The sequence below is a fragment of the Centroberyx affinis genome, unplaced genomic scaffold (assembly GCF_046629955.1).
Source record: "Centroberyx affinis isolate AG114_WGS23_722 - 3 ecotype Tasmania unplaced genomic scaffold, CSIRO-AGI_Caff_v1 ptg000813l_1, whole genome shotgun sequence".
NCBI lineage: Eukaryota > Metazoa > Chordata > Actinopteri > Beryciformes > Berycidae > Centroberyx > Centroberyx affinis.
This window is the reverse complement of record NW_027279415.1, coordinates 145794-168943: the sequence shown is the minus strand read 5'-3', so window position 1 is coordinate 168943 and position 23150 is coordinate 145794. Positions and strand designations below refer to the sequence as shown.

The following is a 23150-nucleotide window of genomic DNA, read 5'->3' as shown; positions in this document are numbered from 1 at the left end:
ACCTCCATTCCTATTTAAGCCGGGCATTTTGCACAGATATTTAGTCTACCTCAGCTAGTAAGACGCTCTTGGATTCATGAGGCTGTGGGATCCTAAGATGATTTTGACTGCTACTATCCTGATGTTTGTCATCCCCTACTCTGAGTCAGGTAAGGATCTTGCTTGAGTACCACAGGGTAAAAAACTGTGTTTTGATCCAGTCATTTTTGTTACAACGTGGATTCAATCTAATTCACTAAGAGGAAAAAAGCAATAATACAATTTGACAAGTTCTGTTATTTTTATATTTCAGAAGACTTCTGTTACAATGAGCACCATTGCGGTAAGTGCTAAGAACTATGAACTACTCATTAAGTTTCAAACAACTGCCTGACACCAACAGATATTATTCAAATCCTATTTTTCAAATGAGCATAGTTAACACTGGCCACTCACTTCCCCTGTTCCTATGTGCAATTTTATTATTTTGATTATTTTAAAGGACAAATAGCAAAGTTATGATATGATATAATTTTGCTGGCAGCATTGTTGTTACTGTAACTGATAAACTAACTGTGATGATAACTTAGCTGGATAATCCTCCAGTCTCATGACAACAATGTGGTTCATGTTGTCTCCATCAGATCCTTACTCATGGGGAGACACCTTCCCATCATGTCACCCGCTGCTTGAAGAGCATCACTCTCCAATCAATCTGGACTATCAGATGACCAGAAATGAATCACTGGGGTCTTTACATCTGGAGGGCTTCAACACCACCCAGAAAGGCCACTGGACGCTGACCAACAACGGGCACTCTGGTGAGCGTCCTGCACATACTGTAGCATCACAGTGCTTTTTATATCCCATAGAACGGTGGTTCTCAACGTGGGGTCCGGGGACCACCAGGGGTCCTTGAGGGGGTTCCAGGGGGTCCCCAGCAAATTGATGAATTATTAAACTTCACCATTATTTAATTAATTAACACGATTAGAGAATGGAGAAGAATGTCTCTTTTGGTCATAGTTTCACTGTTATCTTTCTACCTACAATACAGATAGTCATGGAATTCTGGACAAAATCATATCTAACAATAAAAATATTCTCAGATTTGAGTCTGAGAGACAAAATCTCATCAAATGGGGGTCCATAGCTCTAGTGTGGACTAAATTAGGGGTCCTTGATATGAAAAAGGTTGAGAATCAGTGCCATACAACACGGTTGATTGTGCTTTGTGTGTGTGTGTGTGTGTGTGTGTGTGTGCGCGCATAGTTGTTCTGCAGGTTGGCGGAGGCATGTCAGTGAGCGGCGGAGGTCTCCCAGGTGTGTACCAAACCATCCAGCTGCATTTCCACTGGGGAAGCCCGTCCACCAACGGCTCGGAGCACACAGTGGACAGACACAGATATCCAATGGAGGTACAGTTTGGTCAGTAGACAGTTCTACACTGTCTCTATCAAAGCTGCTCGCCATCGATGGACAAAAACACCGAAACACTGGCCTTTTAAAGTCCCTGTGCTTTTTACTTCCAGATGCACATAGTCAACATGAAGTCCATACATCCCAACCTGTCAGCCGCCTTGAACGACCCAACAGGCCTCGCTGTTCTTGGATTCTTCATTGATGCAAGTTTTAAATCAATTTGTCCAAAATTCATTGGTTTATTCTCAGGCATTTGTAGCATATTCATTCAAATCTCTCCTGATTTTGCCCTTCCATATTTCTTGCAGGTTGTTTATGCAGACAATGTACACTTTGGACACATAACACAAAAACTTTCCTCTGTTGCTTACAAAGGTTGGAAGAAACACTAAATAATCAATCCTGCCTCCTGCTCTATGTTGCCTGTAGCACTGTGTTCTCATCATGGCTTTGCATCCTTCCTCAAGGCCAAACAACTTCAGTCAAGCCCTTCCCACTGATTGGCCTTTTGTCTGAGCGCAACATGAGCCAGTATTATCGTTATCATGGCAGCCTCACCACTCCTCCCTGCTCTCAAGTGGTCGTGTGGACTCTGTATGAAGTGCCCACCTACATCTCATGGTCACAAGTAGGTTATTAACTCTGTACCAACTCAATAGCACTGACCTTATCAGAAGTAAAAGGGAAAAAAACAGTTATACTAAATTTCATATCATACTAATTTCATATCATATGTTTGCACAATACCATGAAAAAATGATCTGTGGTGGTTTCATGTGTGGTGTAAGAGCATGTTTTTTTTTTATTTCCTTCTCAGCTGGAGCAGTTTGCCTCAGAAATATACTCCACAGAGGAGGGCGCAGAGGAGGTGCAACCTCTGCACGACAACTTCCGACACATCCACCCCACCTTCAGTCGGGTCGTCTACGCTTCCAAAGACGCCAAACTCCTCACAGGAACAGCTGGTCTTCCCCTCAGGTCAGCTTTGACAGTACTTCTGTTTCAAATAACTCTGCTGGGAAGCTTTATCTGCGGACTTTAGCGCTGTCTTACGGCCAACACACTACAGACAGTGCTTGCAAGAGTTAATTTGTTTTTTTTGTCACTCAGTTTCCCCCAAAACAACATTTATGTGAAGTTCCTTGGTCAGAGATATTTTGGTCACATAAGCTCCAGACTCTGTTTCTTGTTTGAACCTGAGGAACAGCGTATAAGGCCAAAGGCTGAAGGAGTTTCCAAGGCTGTAGAAATACTCTAACAGAGGATGAATATAAAAAACTGTGAAGAAGAGTACTGTAATATTATACATTGCTACTAAATTGTTCATGATTGTACCCTGCCATTTTGCAGGATTATTTAACTCTATGAATGCATTCAGTTAAAAAATGGATAAGAATATATGTCTCATTACTAACTGTATAAATTACTGTGTGAATTTAGCACTGGTGGCATTAAGCTATATTTTATGATGGTAACCATCTGTGCATTCATGATTGTATTCATAGCTTATTCTAAAAAAATGTACAATCTGAAATATGCTCTCCCCATTTAGCTGTTTAGGAGAGGCTGGGCTCAGTTGTCAGGAATCATCTGTAACACATTTATCAAGTTGAAACTATGTTGAGCTAATGAGACTCCACATTAATATCAAAGGTTCTCAGTTCCTTCCTACTGAATCTGTTATAACTTTTACTGTCTGACAATAAATTTGACATTTTGTGTTGTCCTCTGTCAAATAAATTGTTGTTTTTGAGAAATAAAAACATGTTCACGTTGCTCGTTTCCTCCCTTCGCCTTGTTGCTCTGTCTGAACATGCGAAGAGGGTTTAGTGAGTTACATTTAGCTTTTTTACAGTTACATTTTCCCAATAATACAACCTAGCAAACATTTAGACATTGGATAGATGTTGATATGACGGCCTGCACCACTATAACCCATACAGGCTAAGTACAGCGGCAAACTGAAAGTTGGCTGAACGTCTGTAGTCGTCTATAGCTACCTGCAGCATTTAGTGAAATCAGGACCTAAATATCTTTCTGATATCATTTCAAATCAGTTCCCAAACCACCTAGCAGCACCCTAGCAACCATTTCTAAGCACCTAGCAACCACTTAGTAACACCCTAGCAACTAATAGGCTAATAATCACCTAGCAACCAGCTACTAATTAACTTCTCTCACACTGTTTAAGCGATCAGTGCCATTCAACAATTAAAATGGTCATCAAATTAAGCTCATGTGTGCTTCTGTTCGAAATTTTTAAGCTTCTTATACTTTTTGAGTTATTAATGCAGAAAATCTCAGAAATGAACAGTGGAATCTTGAACTAAATGAACTAAAGCACATTGTTGGCTCTTCAGCTGATGATGTCATAATGCCAGTCAGTACATTCCGATCACTGTGCAATTAGAATTTGGTACCAGTCAGTCTAACTTTTGCACTTTAAATCAGAAGAAAGCACACACATTTTCTTTAGAAAATGTAACCTTTTCTAGTTAATTAGATACTGCTGGACATGATTTGTGGAAAATTATTTTTCAAGAGTTATAAAGTGAAAATTAAAGAGGAGTGAAGCGTCACAGCTTTGACTGGCTAATCTGAACCTTCTGAGCACAGTTCCATGGTGCCACAGTAAAAAACAAGAGAGGAGAAAACAAGAAATATCACAAAGTAGCTCCATGGTTACCAAAGGAGTTGGCATAGCAACCGATAAAGCACGGTAGCAGGGATGTGTTCCCAGTGTTTGTATATTTCAGTGGCGGGCACCAGGTGATTTCACTGATTTTCACTTCAGAGACAGAGAAAGTAATCAGTGTATTCTTTGGTTGGAACAAAAACCTGCACACTCATTGGCCCTCCATGGTGTATTTGATGTTAGTCAGGCAGATAATGAGAAGCGTTAGCCGGGGTCCCGTGCTGTCCACACTGCCTGCTCCTGCTCTCCCCTCCCATCGTCTCTACTTCTGCTCACACCATCCTCCTCCTGTCACGGCCTTGGGGCGGCAGGGGACACACACACACAGAGGCCGCTCTGTCAGCCTCTCTCTCTCTCCGGAGTGTGTGAATGTAAGTCCCGGGCTGGGTGAGGGTGACGTCACTCCACAGAGGGCCGAGAGCCTGCAGGTTTTCATTCCAACCAAACACTACGACACATGATTTCATTGATTAGTTCCTCCTCTCTGGCTGAAGTTATGCTAATCAATGAAATCACCTGCTGTAGTGACTGGTTGGAGGGAAAACCTGCAGACTCTCGGCCCTCAGTGGCACACAGTTAGGGAGACTCCTGGGTTAGAGCTAAGGAGCCAAGTCATCAGTGTTAATGCAACAAATTCCCTTAAGTGGACTTTTCTGTATTTATCAAAACATGTCTTGCTTGCCTTTCATTTCAAAGTCAAACCCATTCACAGTAGTGAATGATTGGAGTTACTGTGATCAGTCAATGGTCTGAAACGTCCTCACTGCATCTCACACTGCTGTGCCTGTGCTGTGTGGGCGTTTACTCTGTTAATGACCATGGAGGGAAGTGAGTCACATGATCTGGTCCTTGGTCAAACTAGCCTGACATCATGGCATTGTTTCATCAGGCTCTGCTCAGTGTTTATTCATGGTAGTTTGACTGTGCATTATTATCAACGAAGGTGTTTTGCCAGGCAACATCTCATAAGATTATCAACCCAACTGTAGCAAGTTTTTATTCCTCTTTTGCTTCATGAAAAATCGCTGTTTATGGTTGTATGCAAAATTGCCTTTATTTTCCATTTTTTTCCTTTTTCATACATTTGTTGTGTAATAAATAGACATGAGAAACAGGCTGATAATTCCATCCTCTTCCCATGCCAATTCTGCACCTTTTTGTTTTTTCTCCACACCGCAAACAGCTTTTCATAGAATTTACAACAGAAAATAAAAAAACAAAGCTTGACACAAGCTGAAATTACTGCTACCAGCTCAATGCTCACCTCATATGTTACATAGATCTTTGAGCTGTATTTATGTAGCAAATCCCAGGAACAAAAATATATATATATGTATATATATATATATAGTATTCACAGTTAAAGTATTTACACATTTAAGATTACAAAGCAAATGGGCAGAAAATGAAGACGTTTCTACAAGAAACAATCTTTCAAAGGGAGGTGGAGACATTTTCTGTACACAGTGGACCTTTTCTTTAAATAAACCCTTCAACCCTCAGATTCCTTTTACAGATCCCTGAAAATATTTTTTTTAAATACTCAGTCTTTTGTTTAAACAAACAAACAAAAAAAAAAAACAAGAGAAAGATGCATCTTAAAAGTATTACCCCTGTGAAGATAAAAAAGCTTTAGATCTTCTGTACAAGTGACCATGTACAATATAAACATCACTGGTGAAAAAATTCTCCATAACCAATCCAACTGAATGAAAAGCAATGACTGACTTGGTCTTAAGAAAACTGATTGGCTAAAGAGGGCGTAAAGCAGAAGTGCAAGCCTCTAGTGCATTCACAAACAGTAAAAATATCTTTTCCTTAATGAGTTTTGTCAAAGAAAGACGACCTACGCTCTACACAAACTAAAGATGGGAGCTTGAGGCTCTGAGTGTGGAGGCTCAGACGAGGAGGTCTGACGGGTTGTAGAAACACCTCTGTCTCAAAAGGTAGATTAAACACTGCTAGAGTAAGTGTCCTACTTGTCTCAGTGGAGGAGGAAGCACTATATAGGGGAAAGCTTACAAATATGAAACAGCCGTCCCCGACACACAAACCAAAACATCAACACCCACATCGGTGAAAATAGGCAGCGATTCTCTGTGCATGCACGTTAACACAGCTGCAAGTGACGGCTCTCAGAAAAATGACCTTTATCCGTCTATCTGTTCAGGTTAACTGAAGAGGTTTACACATTCATATGGCACTTAAAATAATACACAGATGTATTTTTCCGCCGATGCTCTTGGCCCTCAAAGAGTTTTTCAAAAGGTGACACCTTTGTCAATATAATGAACATTTTCAGACAGTGTCTAGTGGATCTAGACAGGAATCAACTGAGTCTTCATCTGTATCTTGAAACACGCTGGGCGACTGGTCTGCCTTCTACACTACGGCCTACAGAGGGCAGCACACTCACATTCTCATACACTAAGGTATACTGATAAATACTCTCACTCAAAAGCCTGACGAAAACAGACATTCTCAATCATACACACACACACACACACACACACACACACACACACACACAAATATAGTGTCTTTGAAGAAACAAGAAAAGAAAAGAAATATCTAAACAAAAATGGAAAACACTGGAATATCATTAATACCATTTTGCACATCTTTGCAACTATAATCTTTAACTTTGCATAAACTAATAGGAAGCAGCATGATCCACATTATTGGCTGGTGAAAGCAGTTGTGATATCCAAATATTTCCAAATTTGTGGCAGGATTAACCATTTTTGTTGCTTAAGTTTGAATCAGTTTTGTGTGTTTTCAAGAGAACTGGTGCAGAGGAGGTAGAGTGAGGAAGAGGGGGGTTTCAGCCCATGGCAGGCTGAGTTCGCAACACTCTCGCCCCGTCTCCCCTCTGCGCTCCTGGATGGGAATAGTGTAGTTTGCCATCTGCCTGGGAGGCTAACCATGTCATCTCCCACAGAAAGGATGTTTTTCTAGTGGGCTTGTGCGTGTCAACAGTATCAATAAGCAGCTGAATCTGTGTGTTTGGGGGGCTACGTACCACATGTGGGCTACATAAAGCTTATGAGAAAAATGAGAGTAGGTGAAACTGTACAAACCAGGACTAGATATGGAGGGAACCATGCTGAAATACCACTTGAGAGGAAGGAAGTGCTGCACCGGCAAGTCACTGTTTTGTAAATTCTGGGTCACTGGCAGACATAAAAAACTATGCTTTTTCATTTCAAGAGCACCAGAAATCGTAAACAATTTTGAGTAAATATGTGTATCTGAAGAGTCCCATACAGGTAGCTGAATTGTATCCAGGTGACTTGCGGGTCCTCCCCCCCCAAAAAATAAACAGTTGCGTCTTCCGTTCCTCCTCTTCGGGGTTTTGGCGTGGAGTCTCTGTGCGTGTCTGGGAAATCTGAATAATGTTTGGGGACAGCGCTCTTAATCCCTGGAAGATATTCTCCTTGACTGGATGCCGATGTTAATTCAACGTTCCCCGACAGTTTTCTGCCCCACACAAACAGGGGATCTTCTCATCTTCGATGGGGAACTTGTAGTCGTAAGTGATCTCTTCATTGACGTTAATGGGCTGTCTGGAGTAGATCACAATCTTCTTTTGGGACTCCACTGTGATGACCTTAGCATAACAGTTGGGCTAAGAGAAAGACCAAAAGATAGACAGAATTAGAGGATGTTTGCTTGTATCAGATTAAGCCTGCTTGTGGTAAATAGTGCAGTACTACTAAAATTACTTGATAAAAACTATGTACTTCGTAGAAATGATTCTATTTGATATTGACGTCTGGATAAAAACCATGGCGCTGAAGCTTTACAAACGAGGACGTGTGGCTGTCTTACATTGCAGCTGTGGTTGATGAAACGGGCGAAGTTGCCGCACTTGGTAGCATCAATGATGGTGTCATGGTCGACACGGAACATGTAGCTGCTCCCGATGCCCTCCTCCTCGTAGCGTTTCTCCCGCATGTCCGCAATCACCTGGACACGCAAGTTAGACAACTTTAATATGCGTATACTGAATAGGGAAATATGATTACACCACTAAAATTCCACAATCTGCCTAATAGGGAAGGCACACAAGCCATTGATCATTGTTATTGTGCGGACTTAGTATCAATTCAGGAAAATCACTTGGACTCCACTTTAGATGAGTTGGCTCGACACCCATGTTTTCTCCACTGAAAATATAATAACTGTTGTTCAGATCACTTCAGATCAACTGTCTCTCACCTGTCTGATGTTCTGTCCCACGTACTCGATCACCATCTCATCAGCAGCAATGGGCTCCATAGCAAACAGACCCCAATCGTGGATGTGCGACTTGCAGAATCTAATCTTCTTCTTACGGAACTGGGGGAATAGTGGGAAAGAAAAACAAAACATGTCACATTTAAGTAGCAGGGGAGTTTGTTGTCTACATGTGTAAATTTGGTACAAAAAAAGGAGAACAGCATCTGTCTAAGAAAACCCGCAAGGTTACAAGTTCACAAGACCACGATGACCCCGTTTACAAGCTATGCAGCTTGCTTAAAACTCTTTATCGACACCTTGCATCGGCGACGATGTTGAAACTCGAACAGGTTACAGGTTTAATTTTGCTCACCTTCAGCTGGTTGAACTTTAGTAGGTCACTGTCACAAGCGAAGGAGGACAGCAGACGGCGCTGTTCTGACCGCCGCTCAGAGCCGGCTCTGGTGGAGGCGTGTACTTGCGCAGGAATACTCATACCCTAAAGAGAGAAAATATTCAGTCGAGACAGATTCTATTAACCTATGGCAATTTAACATGTTCATGCACACAGTGTGAAGAGGTTCATCTCGTTCCCTTGTAGACTAAGTCGATTTGTATCTCAAAACACTTTGCGTTGCTATCACTACATATTTACAAAATTACCATTACATTTCCCATATTGTATTATTGTCCCCCACCAAAGGGAGGAGTATGGATCGGTCTCCATCCGTTAGTTAGTTAGTTTGTTTATTAGTTTGTTAGTCACACTGTAACGTTGACTTTGTGCCGCTAGGGGGCATCATTGACAATGAATGGGGACTCAGTGGCAAACCAGGTCATACAGTTTAAGTTATCATACAATGTGGGGGACAATAAATGGGTACTCAGTGGTAAAGCAATACAGTTAAAGTTATCATAGGTAACATAATAGTCTACACACGCTACACACTTGGAGATATCAGACTGGGTTGATGTGTTGAAGTGAGAGTCAATGGAGAATATTTGTGCAAACCTCTAACCACAAGACACTGTAGTTATTGTACAGTGGTTGGACTGTTATTGCACTCATCACTGCACTACCACTGTGCCGTCAGTGTTGACTACTTATATCATTACCACTTACCTACTGTGCAATACCATATATCACTTATCATTTAGCATTTATATTATTCATAACACTCACGCTCCTGGTGTTGTATGTTATATTGTATTATAAATTGTATTGTAGTGTACATTGTGTAATGTACGAATTGTATTTATTGCGTATTGTAGTTCTTATATTTTGTACTGTATTGAATAAAAACAGGACAATTACATTTACTACATTTCAAGATATAACTTGTAAGTCTAATTCTGAGGAGACTAGGCAACAGAAATATATGGTCAATCTGTCCTTTCATTGTCCCATACAAAAATGCTTATACAATTTCACTCATATTTCAAGTACACTCAGCAATCACTGACTGACCCAAGGGTGGAACTACATCACTGGTGGGGGACAACATGTTTACCATTTGCTTGTTAATACTGATTCTGAATCAGTTTTGTCCGATTTACATTTTTACATTTACTTCTTGACATTTAATTGTTTAACTAAATTATGCCCCTGATACACACACTTAAAGTGTGTGTATGTGTGTGTGTGTGTGTGTGTGTGCTTAAATTTAAGTGTGTGTGTGTGTGTGTGTGTGTGTGTGTGCATCACCAACTTCTGGTTTTCATCATACCAGACAGTTAACTGCTTTCACCTGGCATCCCTATTTGTTCTGGGGCCCTGAGGACCAGGACTGAGAACCGCTGCTGTATCGAACTCCAGCACCACGATCTGTAGCCTACCTGCGTGTCAACTGGTGGCTCCTCTGACAGCAGCCGTGTGCTCTGAAGGTACTTGATCTTGTCCTTCTTGTCGATCTTGTAGTATCCCTCACTACGTGCACAGCCAGTCATATGGTCCCTCATGCCGTCGTCTCTCCTCTTTCGCTTCACTCCTGGGATGTTGGTTTGTGCAGGGAAGTCAAGGAAAGACCAGGAGGCTTTGGATAGTGGACTGCCAAAACAGTTTTGAAGCTAAACAGATATTAGGCTACTTCAGCTGGTCTTAGCTTCTTAATTCTAACAATAATATACAGCCAAAAAATTCCCCATTATTGCCAGCAGAGGGTGCTAACTATTCGATACACACAGTAGGAAGTGAAGCTATTAAGAAAGCAGATTAATAGGACTACATGTGTAAACTAAGTAGAGGTGCGCCTCTTTAAGTAGAGGGCTAGCAGTAAAGGATATGAGGGTGGTTGACCCAGAGGGTGTCGTTGAGCCAGTCATTCCCATTATCCTGCTGGAGCATCTTGTCATAGGTGATCTGCAGGAGGCGTATGTCTTCCTCATCTATGCCGTCATTCCAGATGTCGTACAGGATGGTCATCTCCTCAAACTCTGAGCGCGGGGTGAAGTAGGACCGGGGAGACGTGGTGACGGGGGACAAGCTGCCCAGCAGCAGCTCCTCCCAACCTCGCCGCGCCCTCCGAGCCGGCTTGACAACCGCAGGCGCTGCTTCTTCATACGGCAGGAAGCCGTCTTCTGCAGGCACGACCGTCTGAGGCTCCACCTCTCCTTCCCGGAAGTCCAGGCTGGGGTGGGTGGAGACGTCAGGGGACTTGGCAGACACAGAATGATCTCCGAGATGAGCGTCATGAGGCAGAGGGGTGGGGGCAGACGAGAGCGCCAAAGACTCAACAGGTGGGGGGACAGCAGGGGTCTTTTTGCCCTTGGGCCGACCCGGCTTCCTCTTGGGTGGGGCGGTGTCGGATGGCACCAGGACATCTACAGGTAGGACAGTGGGCAGATCTTCGGTGAGACTGGTTGGGTCTTGGGTGCCAGCTGACAGGGCCTGGTTGGGCAGGGTGCTGATGGGCGGCTCCTTAAAAACTGGCCTATCATCCAGGCTCTCGGAGGATGGTTTCCTATGAATGGTGGGGGCTGTGGGGTCAGGGAAGACGGGGGTGAAGGTCAGGTCTCTGCCTGGGGTGCGGGGGATACCCGCACTCAGGACAGGAGACTGGGCGGGATAGGAAAAGGGGCTGCCTGGGATGTGAGGGGAGCTGAGTAACAGGCTGCTGCCCGTCAGTGGGGCATCACTTCCAGGTGTGATGGGGACTGTATCTGTGCTCTGGGACTTGCCCAGACTCCGGGCCCGGTCCATCAGGTCCCTGCCAGGCGTGCGGGGGATGTCCTCATCTGTGGGGAGCCTGGGCCGCTGGGGGAGGTCGGGCAGAGGGCCGGGGGGCGGCAGGAGGAGGGAACGTCCTTCCATAGCCGGGTGAGGGGGGAGAGGGAGGTGCATGAGAGGCGCGGAGAGCGATTTGGGGACAGGTGCGTCTGGATCTGGGTGGGACGGGGCTGTTCGACAAGGGGTGGAGGGCATTTCCTCATGCTCTGCTTGACTCTTGGCTTGTGTGTCCTGGTCACTCTCAGGCGGGGAGCCGGTTGGGGTCGGCGGCCGAAGGGTCCTGGCTTGCTCCTGAGGCCCAGACTTCACTAGAGAAATGCTGCCATCTGCAGTCACGTCTGGCTCTTCAACTGAAAGACAACCAAGATATTATTCATAATCTTATTTAACCTCTGACATCAGTACTTGAAAATAAACAATGACAATACATTTAAGTGAAATGCTAGAACAAAAATAATTTACATTTAACCTGAACAGTATAGAATTAGGAGCAGACACCAACCTGGGACTCCTTTAGGCGATGGTGGCTTCTGGTCCTCCAGACTGCTATGCCCAGTATCTGCTCCCTCTTCCCCAGGACTAGGCGCTCTGTGTTTGGGCTTGCTACTGAGCTCCTCCCTGGGTCTCTGGTCCTCCTCATCCTCTGGGGCCGGCCCTGCAGGGGTGCTGGGTGCCTTGGTCTCTGCCTCCACTTCGTCTTCATCAGAAGATGATGATGAAGAGGACGAAGAAGATGAAGAGGTCCGAACCTCATCCTCTTTGCCTTCATCCTCTACATCTACCACCACCTCCGCCGCCTCCACTTCCTCCTCCTCTTCTTCCGAGCTCGACTCATAGGCAGAGGAGCCTTCGCTTTCTGCCGAGGAGTCTGAGCCGGCCTTGGAGGACGCTGAACTCTCAACTTCTGTCGTAAGTGGGAGAAGAAATGATAAATTACTGGGAACAGACTTAATATGAAGAACCAACCAGCTGATATCAGAGACATCACGTACCCTCATCAGACGTATCAGACGAATCACTCTCACTGGATGAGTCTGCCTCGTCTTCATCGTCGTCCTCCTCATCTCCACTCTCCTAAGACACAATCACATATCATGTTAAGTTATATACAGACTATTCAAAACACACAATGCAAAGTTAAGACAAAATTCAACGCATACACTTTAACAAGATGGTGTACACACACACACCACTCATACACCATCTAGTAATTCGGTGAACACTCACTTTGCTTGACGACAGCCTGTCAGCGGCCTCCATTTCATCAGGCCCTTCCTCCCTATCAGACAGCGACTCCTCCTTCCCCGAGGTCTCGACCTCCTCCTCTCCTTCGCTGTCCAGCTCAAGGGGCCGCGAGTGTCGTCGCTTTGCTGATGTGCCATCGGCATCCAGTTTGGAATCATCCAGGGGGAGCTCAGCTGGGTCTCGATCCCGCTCTGGATAAAATTAACCATGAGAAAAATTTGCTATTAGCAATTTTGTAACACCTGGTGGAAACAAGAGGATTGCATGTGGGGGTGGGGGTGGGGTGGTATCTATCTTGCTGTAGTGAATTTTCGTAGTAGGAGGTTACCTTCATCCTCCAGCTCATCGTCCACCGGAGTGGACGGCCGCGCTCGCTTGTTGTCCCCTGCAGCTGCAGCCTCAGGAGGGTCCTTCCTTTTCACCTAAGCACAACACACAACCATTAAACACCAACACGCAATCCAGTTGGTTGAGAAGTGACAGACTCCTTTCCTTATCCGTGTTTGCTGAAAGGCAAGCAAATTTCAAGGCTTACCTTGAAGGAGGGCAGGCGGATGGCTCCTCGCAAACCGATTCCCAGGCCCATGCCCTCGTAGCCGAGGCCCTCACCCTTGTTCCAGTTCTCTAGCAGACTTGAACCCATAGTCTCTTTAGGTTTGGGTCTTTCCTCTTCCTTCCCCTCCGCACCCTTCACTGGAGTCAAAGATGCCTGGGGAAAAAAACCCACAACATGACACTTAATGCAAGTTAATTTAGTTACCTTGACATTAAGCCAAAAATAGAATAAAAGAAAAGAAAAGAACAATGTTTTCCTGTAAGTGAGGCAAATTTTGGAAAGGTTTGTGAAAAAAAGAAAACCAACATCTTACCATCATCCAAAGTCTGAATCCATTGACAAAAATAAATACATTCTATTGTGCAGATATTCATAGCCATATTTAACTGAGACCTTTTATCATGAAACATGCTATTTCAAATTCGAATGTAGCTCATTTTCCAGCATTTTTGTATCAAAGCAACAGCCACATTCAATTCTCAATTCCTGTCAAGACGTTTGCAACTCAACTAACTGTCAAAATCATCAAATGAGCCTTATATCATTTGAAACATTATATGTACCAAAAGTAGCTGACAAAGATAAGGCAGGACCTCAGAGTAGCATATCAGCTAAAATTGAATAGAGAAGTAGTTTTCATTATTCTTATTTAATAATCTTTAATAATCTTACAAACCTCCTAAAAGGACTACAGTAAGCATCACACCATCAGACTGAATACCTTTTGATTATATGATTATTATGAACATTTACACTGCAATCATTCTTAATAGGAAACCAACCACAGGGTGATAACTTCATTGCAATACTAATGAATTCTATGATGTAGGCCATATCTAAATAAATAAATACAAAAAAATCTTCCTATGAATGCAACTGGCCCTGTTTGATTGGTTGGCCAATTTATTTTTCAGCAGTAATAAGTTAGAAGTATAGTTAGTTGTTTGTACAAGTGTGATGCAATACTTTTCCCACACTGATGTGTGAGAACAGGAACTCTCTTTGCCTCTGGAGGTCAAACTGTAGCAGTATCTTAGAAGGTGAAATGGAAAACTGACCTTGGCTGAGCGTTCCTTCTTGTCCCACCAGTCATCGAAGGCCCTAAACGCAACCACTTCCACCATTTTGCGGTTGAGGTCCCTCTTCATGATGGCCTTCAGCTCTTTGACAATGACCAGCAGCACGCCGTCCACTGTGGCCTTGTGGGGGTCTTCCTTTTTAGCCTCGTATCCAGGAGGAGGAACAGCGGGGTTGAACTTTGGCACGCTGGGATGGGGCCACGGCTGCCCGGGTCCCCCTGTGCTGCCGGCTGGTGTAGCACCCATGGAAAGAGGTGGGTAGGGTCCCCCAAATGGCACAGACGCACCACCACCCATAAAATGGGAGTACTGATAGGGCCCTCTTGTCTGAGCCATGCGACTCAGCATCTGGGTCTGCATCTGGAAGGACATGTGAACGCTGCCCCACTGTGGCAGGCAGTTCATCAGCTCCATCTGCACCAGAGGCATCATGCCAGGAGGATAGGGACCCATATGTGGCAGCATGTGGTGAGGGACTCCAGGAGGGCCGGCCAGGTGAGGGTGGCCTGGGACGGCAGAGTGAGGCGGGAGGTGGGGATGAGGGATGGGGAAGCCAGGCTGAGGCGGTAGAGGGGGGAAGCCTGGAGGAGGGATGGAAATGGTCTGGTGCATTGGGGACACTGCAGAGTTCACAACAATGCCCTTGGCACAGTCTCCACTGGTGATCGGGGTTCCAGGCATCTCGTCGTCGGAGATTTCCATGTCTTCTCCGGACGACGGATTGCCCTGTGTGAGAAGGGACAATCTGTCAGAACTGTGGTGTGTGATCTTGTTGGGTGAAAAGCATTTGTAGAGTCAAACTTTTTGCCCCTCAGAATAATCTAATAGTATCGCAAATACAGCCACCTTCCCTTTAATTTCAAACCATACACAAAAAGACACACAGCATTGCTTTTCTTCAAATATTTGCCATTAATGCCTGCTCTATTAGCGTTTTGCAGCATGTCATTACTTGTTAATCATTCAAAACAAGAGCAGCAAAATCATGTAAAGGCTGATCCAAGTTCAAAGTTTAGTATACGCACGAGCATAGTCAAACACAACTGACCCATGTCTTTTGGCACCATGCTTTTAAACATAGCTGTTTGTTAGGTATCAAATAATTCTGAAACTAAAATAGATAATATGAATGCAAAAGTCATGTCATTAAACATATCAGCGCTGAATTCTCTTCCCCACTGTTTTGCATTATAAAATGATCTGGTACAGAAATGAAACTAAGCATGGGAGTGGCGTCTTTACCCAAATGACCACTTTGCAATGTTTGCTTTGTGATAAATTGAAATCTGAGACATGAGACGCTGTGGCCAATCCTGACTGTCAGGCTCAGCAAAACCAGGAAGTGTGTTACTGAATGGGGCCAACAGCCAGTCTGTGTTTTCCTCCCTGTTAGCGTGCGCTGCAAGTGTTAGAAAGAGGAAACGAAAGTGTTCAATTCCCCAACAGCAGAACGGCTCTTATTTCTCCCTTCAAAGGACGGCACATGGTAAAGAAATACAATCACGTCATTAGCCAGTTACTATTAGACTGACATAAACAACAAGACCAACTTGTTACGAAGGTTAAAGCATTTAAGACCTGGGCTACAAGTAATACATGGATCTAAAACTTTGTATTCATTATTATCTATAATATATTGAGTTAATTGTTACTTAAACTTTACACCTTTCATACTCATATTCAGAGCCTATTGTGCCAAGATTTTTTTTCCACCTCTTTTAACAGACGTCTCAGATAAGAGCCAAGTGTAAAAGAGGGAAGCCACCTGAGTGAAAACCTAAAAATACTGTCAACAAAAGTTTGAGATCATTTTCACTTTGCAGCAAAACACCTGCTAACTGAGTGAGCAAAGACCTTTCATCTCCAAAGGACCCTATCTTTGTTTTCAGCTCAGCCACTGTTTCATACATAGTTTTCTGTGAAACAGGAATTTCCTCTACAAGGCTGAATGAAAAGAATGAAACAAAAGGGAAAGCTATATGCTTACTACACCTCCCACTGAAGCTAGCTCTCACTTCCCCTACGCAACTGCTATAAGGCTGTATGTAAACATCATTACAGGACTACTGTTGTGACAAACTTAACAAATTGACATGCATGCAATAATATTATTCATGTAAATAGGAGGAGTTATTTCCCAAAATTGCATTAACCTTTCATGTGAATGCCAAATTTCCTATTTATTATTTTCTACAAATATTAGAAACTAAATCTGGCAAATGCCATGTCTTACCATGTCCGTTTTATCAGTGGGAGTGTGGCTGTGAAAATGACCGTCTTTGAGGTCACTGGTGTTCATCTTCTCGTGGACAGGAGAGCTGACTCTCTTCAGCAGGGAGGCAGTTCCAGGAATTGGCTCTTCATCATCCGAGTCTGGCAGTGGGGTCGGACTAATGTCCTCCAGGCCCGTGCTGGAGGGACGAGAATTTTGCTGGCCGCCATGCGACCCGCACGTGTAAGGAGGGATCGGGGACAGCTGAGAGGACGAGGAGGAAATCGGACTTCCCTCCATTCGCACCTCCGTGTCCGAGTCACGCTCGGCCAGGAAGGGCAGTTTAGTTTGTTTCTCCTTGAGGAGCATCTCGATGCGGGAATCCAGGCTATTTCGCTCTGAATCCAGCGTGGGGGAGCCAGGTGAAGGGCAGTGCTCCGGCGTCTGGGGAGGAGGAGTGGCGGGTTGGGGCAGGGGCTCCGGCGGGGGCTCGGGTATCGGTGGAGTCTCTGGCCTCTCCTTGATGGGCATGAAGTCAGTGGCGGCTGCCAGAGGCGGCTGGGGCGGCCTGAGGTACTCCCCCTCCCGCTGGGCAGGGTGGTGGAAGGCTGGCTCTGAGGGCGGGAACGCAGGGGGCATGGGGGCCTGGTAGGGGGAGAAGGCCGGCTTAAAGTTGGCCACGGCAGGGGGAGGCGCTGTGTAGGTGAAGGAGGCGGTGGAGGGTGGAGGTTCAGGTGGGGTGAGTTGGTGCTGTTTGAAGGGAGCTTGTTCGGAGGGCGTACTCCGGTACATGGTGCTGCGGTACTGAGGCCTCTCCGGTCTGCGGTTGTAGGCGTCCTGGAACTTGCTCTCATGTCGGCGGGACTTGTAGCCTCCGGAGCTCTCCGCCCGGCTGGACTGGTACGCAGGCGTCGACTGCCTGCTGGAGTAGTTGGAGTCTTGCGAGAAGGGCGTACCCGTCTGCCGTGGGGTGTGCGGCGTTCCCTGGGACTGCGGCGTGTCCTGCCTCAGGCTGGAGTAGGCCGTGTCCAGGGACAGAGGAGTGGAGGTGCTGTTGGGCGGCACCGGTCCTCCCGTGGCAGACGCTCCGCTCTCCGACAACCTGCGGATGGGCTCGCACGCCTGAGAGGAGACAAACAGGATCAGGCGAAGTCAAGGAACCACAGACATGACATTCACACCAATAAAACTTCTACCCTGACAACTAAAAAAAAAGATAAATATCCCTGATATTTTGTTGAGCCCATCTTTAGGACAACTGCTGCATATTTATGCAATCATGAAAATAGATGGATCACTTTCTCCAAATGGCCCAGCGATTACATTTCATGGTGTAGACTACAGGATCATTTACAAAGCAAACCAGTGGAAAAGAAGAGTATTTAGGCACTTGTATGCGGAGGGGACCTCATGCTACAAGGCCACAGCTCAAAGTGCATGTTTCAGTGTCTTTGCCACTTCACTCCGCAGGCAAGAGGCTGCATAACATTCCTTCCTCGGCCTTATTTTACCACCTGCTGCACTGATAAAACGGATTAGAGATAAGGATGTCAGCTTAGATTGGGAAGTTTGTTCCTTTGTAAAAACTAAAACTATAATTCAATGACAATATCTACACTGTAGTGTGAACAAATTCACCAAACAAACCCTTTCAAACAGACAGAGAGAGAGAGTATCTCTGAAGAGTAGTCGAAACAGAAACATCGCTCCTTTCGTAAGCCTATTTTGCAAACTGCTATAAAGAAAAATAAAGATGTGAGTATACTGTCAGCTAAGCCTCACAGTGTGCGGTTGGATAATTTCTTTATGTGGATCATTGTGTATCTGTCATCCCCTCAGATTATCTAGTGACTTAAATCGCAGCCATGAACAAAAAAGATTTTACCAGTAGGGCTTCTGCCAGGCTTCGAGGGGAAACTTCCCTGGCCTCCTCTCCACCGACAGGCAGCGTCCAGGGAGTGTAGCTGCCATTCATAAGGAGCTGGAAGTACCTGAGGCGATTCTCACCTGAATGGACGGAAAATACGACAAGAGTGGGTCTATTGCCAAGTTTGTAAAACAGACCTAATTCAGCATGCGATCTGAATTAAAACTAATCTGGCATGATTTCAGCATAGTGGGTATTCAATATCTGTATGAGCAGAACCCAAAAATAAACATTTGTAGAAGGGCACCATTCACTTATGCTGTTTCCTCCCAAAAGAAAACAACACTTCCAAATTATTATGAAAACAGCAAGAGCTTTACCTACTAATATCAAAATATTTTTCTGCCTATATATTAATTGTAAACTGGAAAACTCCAACCAGAAAATATGACTTCATTATAAATGTTTTGCGATCAATATGATCAATCTAGTTATAGTAAGCTGAAACATTTTATGCATGTAATGTGTACTAGGTTGTTGTAATAACACAACTCAAAGGTGTCTTGATTATATTCTGCACAAAGATGCACACACTCACAAACTGCACGTGTCAATAGAGACTGCCTCTTTAAGAGAGTCTAGAGAAACGATTTACAGGATGTCACAGCAAAGAATACATTTGTGCGGTGAAGACGACTCGTCTAAAACTCAGAGCAGCCAGTGAAAAACTGTAAATATTGTAACAACAGGTACTAACAATTTGCTTAGTTTTCATTTAAATGTGCACAGAAACAAGTGCCTGAAAAACATTACACCAACATTTAAAAATACAGCGGTGAAACACTCCACTAAGATTACTTAAACTTTTGTATCTGTGCCAGTCAAAGACAACAAGAATACATTTCAGTGCTGGCCTTGTTAAAGAAAGGCATTTCAGTATTTATAATTAAAAGGTCACTCAACAAAACCCCCTATGGCAAGGCAGAATCTGACAGATTGGCTTGTGTTTGTTTACAGGTCTGAAACTACACAGTGGGAGTCATTACACAGCACCTTCAGCTTTTGGCTAGTAGGAGCAGGCTACCTCTCAATGAAATTCAATTATCCGACGTTACCAGGCAACGCACGTAAATTTCAACACGTGACCGCTGCCCTCGTAATGGATTTCAACAATGCAACATTACTTTGACTCTTTCTTCCTGTTCGAGTGAATAATAATATGCATACGTGTGGGATATATGGGGTTTATTTCTGTGAGTGAAGCGGTATTTACCTTTCGGGTCGAGCTCCACGTGGATAATGTTGCCCATGACAGACGTGTTGTGAAGAGTCTGCACTGCCTCCTTGGCGGCTTTCACGGTTTCAAAAACAACTTTGGCAATTCCCAGGTGCTTCTTGTTCTTCGGATTGTACAGAATTTCGACTTCTTCGATGTCTCCAAATTTCTTGCACATGTCGGTCAGAAAGCCCTCTCTAATGTTGTCGTTCAGCCTCGCGAATGTCACCTCCTTTGGAGGCACCCGGCCGATGTAACACTCATCGATCTGGAAGGACAGGAGCGGGGTTATGATCGGTGCAGGTTCAGGTCAATATCATACCATGTGGGTCTGTACTGACAGCTGGACAAAGAACAACAGTTGAGCAAAGTGCAAGCCTACTCACACTCGACATCCAAATCCAGTCAGTCCTATATTACCCTTATTAAAAATAACTGTTTAAAAGCCCCAAAAACTCAGTTATGCAGTGGATGCACTGTTATTTTGGAGGATATAACCCGTCAACAATCATACGATGTCCTGGAGATCAGAGGGGGTGTGTCTGGTCACCACGCACTTGACAGTCCCCCCAAAAAACTCGAGAAAAGCACGATACTTTCTGTCAAGGCCGAAGTGAAGTATCTACCTTAAATTTCGGGACCGGGAGATCAGTCTCTTTGTACTTAGTCCAGAGACGACCGATTCTCGGGTCTCGGACGGTGTCCACCGGTGGCATCCCAGGGTTCTGCAGGAGGGGGAACAACAATGTTATCCTTCCCATTCAAAACTCGGATGCACAAGGCAATAACTTGTTGCAAAGTAGTTTGCCACTCAACGTGCATAAACTAACACGGTGTCCAGTCGCTTGCGCTGGCGACACGAACACGTTTGACACGCCATGCAAGATGCAGAAACGAGCCAGCCAGCCCGATAACAGCCTACATTGTAACCCATCATGGAGGTCGGTTACTCGGTTACAATTGTAGGATTCGCCGCATCAAAGGCGGATGTAAACGATCCACTTACGTGCATGTTGAAAGTCTGTCCATCGTAGCGATACAGTTTGTGCGATCCCTTCTTCAACGCTGGGTCAATAATCAACTTGTAACTTCTCCAATGGTGACTTCGCTTCTCCCCCGAACTGCAGACGGGATGACTATCCATGCCGTTCGACAAACCTGAAACGATAGGCATCGACAGAAAGCTACCATGAGGCAAAACACGGCGCCGTTACCAGCATAAACACCGACCACAAGGCAGCAATACATTACAGATGCTTGACTTTGCTTACAGAGTGATAGGCTGGAGAAACTACGAGCAAAATGGGATCTAGCGTATCCCAGTTACCGAAACAGGCATTAGGCTGGAGAAAGAAAAAAGAACAAGCTTACTTGAACTCTGCTTTCTGCCATGGTCTTCGTTCAATCTGTTTCTCTCCCCCGGTTTGGACATGGTTTGTCCGATATAATGCTTTTTTTATTGACGAAAAGACGAAATCGTTTTCCTTTCGCCGATTACATTACATGATTTAGCTTGAAGAATACTGCCTCCTTTTAGGCGAGAGCCAACACATATTGTGTGCCTCTAGTCTGTAGCTTCTGTCTCTCCCACAATACACCGCTGAGCTTGCCCACCTCCTGTGTTAGCCGCACTTTCGTTACAAAGTTGTTTCGCTGCCCTCGCTCCTTTAATATTGCTAAAGCGTCGCATTAAAATGTAGTATTGTTAAACAGTCGGAATAATTACGTTTACTTACACGTGTGAGTTTAATGTAGACGTAGTAGTCCCGTGGCGCCATACTTCAAAATGCATTTTTGTGTTGAATCTACCGATTGCATTTACCCAAATGGCAAACACAAGATAGACACAGGGGGCAATATTTTCTCAACTGGCACTAAGGCTAATACAATTATTTGGTCGTACCTTTCTGTATACAATCCGGCGGTGTTTCACAACTCCAACATGTTAGGCCACATTTGAAAAACAATAAACAAACAACTGACTGCTGCGGAGCAACTCCGCTGCTGAGATGGTGATGTGGACTGTTAATGGGAAATGTCTGGATAGTCTACAGGGAAATGATTTTCATTCCAAAGTCAAGAGATTTCGATATAAACTCGGGCTATGTTACATAACCTTTATAATACAGCAGTTTGTTACTCTTTTTCAGTTAGTCAGTTCTTCCAGCCTAATCCATGCCAACTATTGCCAAACCGCTTTGCAGCCAAATTTTACAATTCTAACCAAATGCGGGGCTTTTTTATTTAAACAAATTTAAATCAGTAAGGTTTTTTTATGGCGGGTATTGCCTAACAAACTGTGTTTTGTTTGACATTGCTTGATATTTTGCAGTGCTCGGGCAATTGGCTGGTTAACAGTAGCAGCTCGGACGGCCAATCAGAGCGCAGCAGCATTTCAGCATTCTGCTATTAGAGGCACGGCTCAGGAATCCTTCAACAGAGAGCAGAGAGAGGGGGCTGAGCGCTCTCGGCAGCCATTTTCCTGAAACAGGACTCAATGGCCTATATGGGTTTCCTTTGTTCCAAAAGGGATCTTATACTTGATTTCCTCATCTCTCATGGACTATGATAAAACTATGATTCCTCCTTTAAAGGATTGAGAAGAAGGAAGATAAAATACTGGATGTAATCCCTTTGACATTTTGAACCTTTTTTCCTCTGCCTGGAATCCATCTTTGTCTTAACTAGGTCATGGCACACCCATATAATAGTATTTATGTTTCTGAAGTAAAAAAGAAACCAAATGTTGTGAATAAACAGCTTATAGTTTTGGAGGTGTTAATTTGAGGGGAAAAAAACACAGTGAAATTAACAAAATGTGTAATGGCAGACTGTTGGCATTGCACTTTATGGCCTTGTAGGATATGGTTAGCAATGAGTAAGTTCACTTCTTTTATAATAATTTAACAATTTTGATGATTAAGCTTTGTAAAATATGAGGCATGCAGTAACTGTTATTAAACGTGTTTTCTGTCAGTTTATTATCTTTTGAGCTATCATCAAATTGATCATACAGTAATAATGGTATTTCTCTAGCAGCCAACTCTATTCAAAATGTTCACTGGCATGCTGGTATAAGAATATCCAGTCCAGGTTATGTACCACTGCTCCTCAGATGACAGAAAGCAGGCCACGGGCAGCTAATGGCCCTGTGCAAAATAGTTTCATCGTGTTGCCTGAAATTCGTCTGTTGATTGATAACCCCTTTTGCTTGATTGATACCTTAAACACTATTTCATCTCACAGCAGCAACGTTTAATACCCTGAATTCAGCTAAGTAGTCATTTACTCAAAATTGTACCTATGTGAACGTGTTAAGCTTAAATCACGTTTAGGTGTAGGCTCTCCATTTTCCATTAAGAAAGCAAATGC

At 44.2% G+C, this 23150-nt stretch overlaps 2 protein-coding genes across 2 annotated transcripts; one reads left to right on the top strand and one right to left on the bottom strand.

Annotated features, from left to right (window-relative positions):
• The first annotated feature begins 300 nt into the window (after window positions 1–300).
• On the top strand, window positions 301–2443 carry car15 (carbonic anhydrase 15). The gene is made up of 7 exons (XM_071520614.1): window positions 301–322; window positions 624–800; window positions 1252–1397; window positions 1512–1604; window positions 1710–1776; window positions 1869–2029; window positions 2219–2443. The coding sequence occupies exons 2-7, from the start codon at window positions 707–709 to the stop codon at window positions 2441–2443; spliced, it is 786 nt and encodes a 261-aa protein (XP_071376715.1). The 5' UTR covers window positions 301–322; window positions 624–706.
• A 2692-nt stretch (window positions 2444–5135) lies between these two features.
• setd1ba (SET domain containing 1B, histone lysine methyltransferase a) lies at window positions 5136–21332 on the bottom strand. Its single transcript, XM_071520615.1, has 18 exons — window positions 21150–21332; window positions 20785–20936; window positions 20405–20503; window positions 19776–20046; window positions 18521–18642; window positions 16657–17757; window positions 14403–15149; window positions 13324–13497; window positions 13117–13210; window positions 12771–12979; window positions 12536–12617; window positions 12046–12447; window positions 10601–11893; window positions 10154–10320; window positions 8691–8816; window positions 8318–8437; window positions 7928–8065; window positions 5136–7724 (listed from the first exon to the last, which is right to left on the bottom strand). Exons 1-18 carry the CDS (start codon window positions 21208–21210, stop codon window positions 7551–7553), a joined length of 5532 nt encoding a protein of 1843 aa, XP_071376716.1. The 5' UTR covers window positions 21211–21332; the 3' UTR covers window positions 5136–7550.
• Between the last annotated feature and the right edge of the window lie 1818 nt (window positions 21333–23150).

Excerpts from the sequence above, each read along its gene's own strand:
- car15 (XM_071520614.1), top strand. The coding sequence starts at position 707 with ATGACCAGAAATGAATCACTGGGGTCTTTACATCTGGAGGGCTTCAAC. Across the intron at positions 801-1,251 it reads GACCAACAACGGGCACTCTG|TTGTTCTGCAGGTTGGCGGA; the intron begins GTGAGCGTCCTG and ends GTGCGCGCATAG. Across the intron at positions 1,777-1,868 it reads TTCCTCTGTTGCTTACAAAG|GCCAAACAACTTCAGTCAAG; the intron begins GTTGGAAGAAAC and ends TCCTTCCTCAAG.
- setd1ba (XM_071520615.1), bottom strand. The coding sequence starts at position 21,210 with ATGTCCAAACCGGGGGAGAGAAACAGATTGAACGAAGACCATGGCAGA. Across the intron at positions 18,643-19,775 it reads CGTGGAGCTCGACCCGAAAG|GTGAGAATCGCCTCAGGTAC; the intron begins GTAAATACCGCT and ends CCGTCCATTCAG. Across the intron at positions 15,150-16,656 it reads CCACTGATAAAACGGACATG|GGCAATCCGTCGTCCGGAGA; the intron begins GTAAGACATGGC and ends CTTCTCACACAG.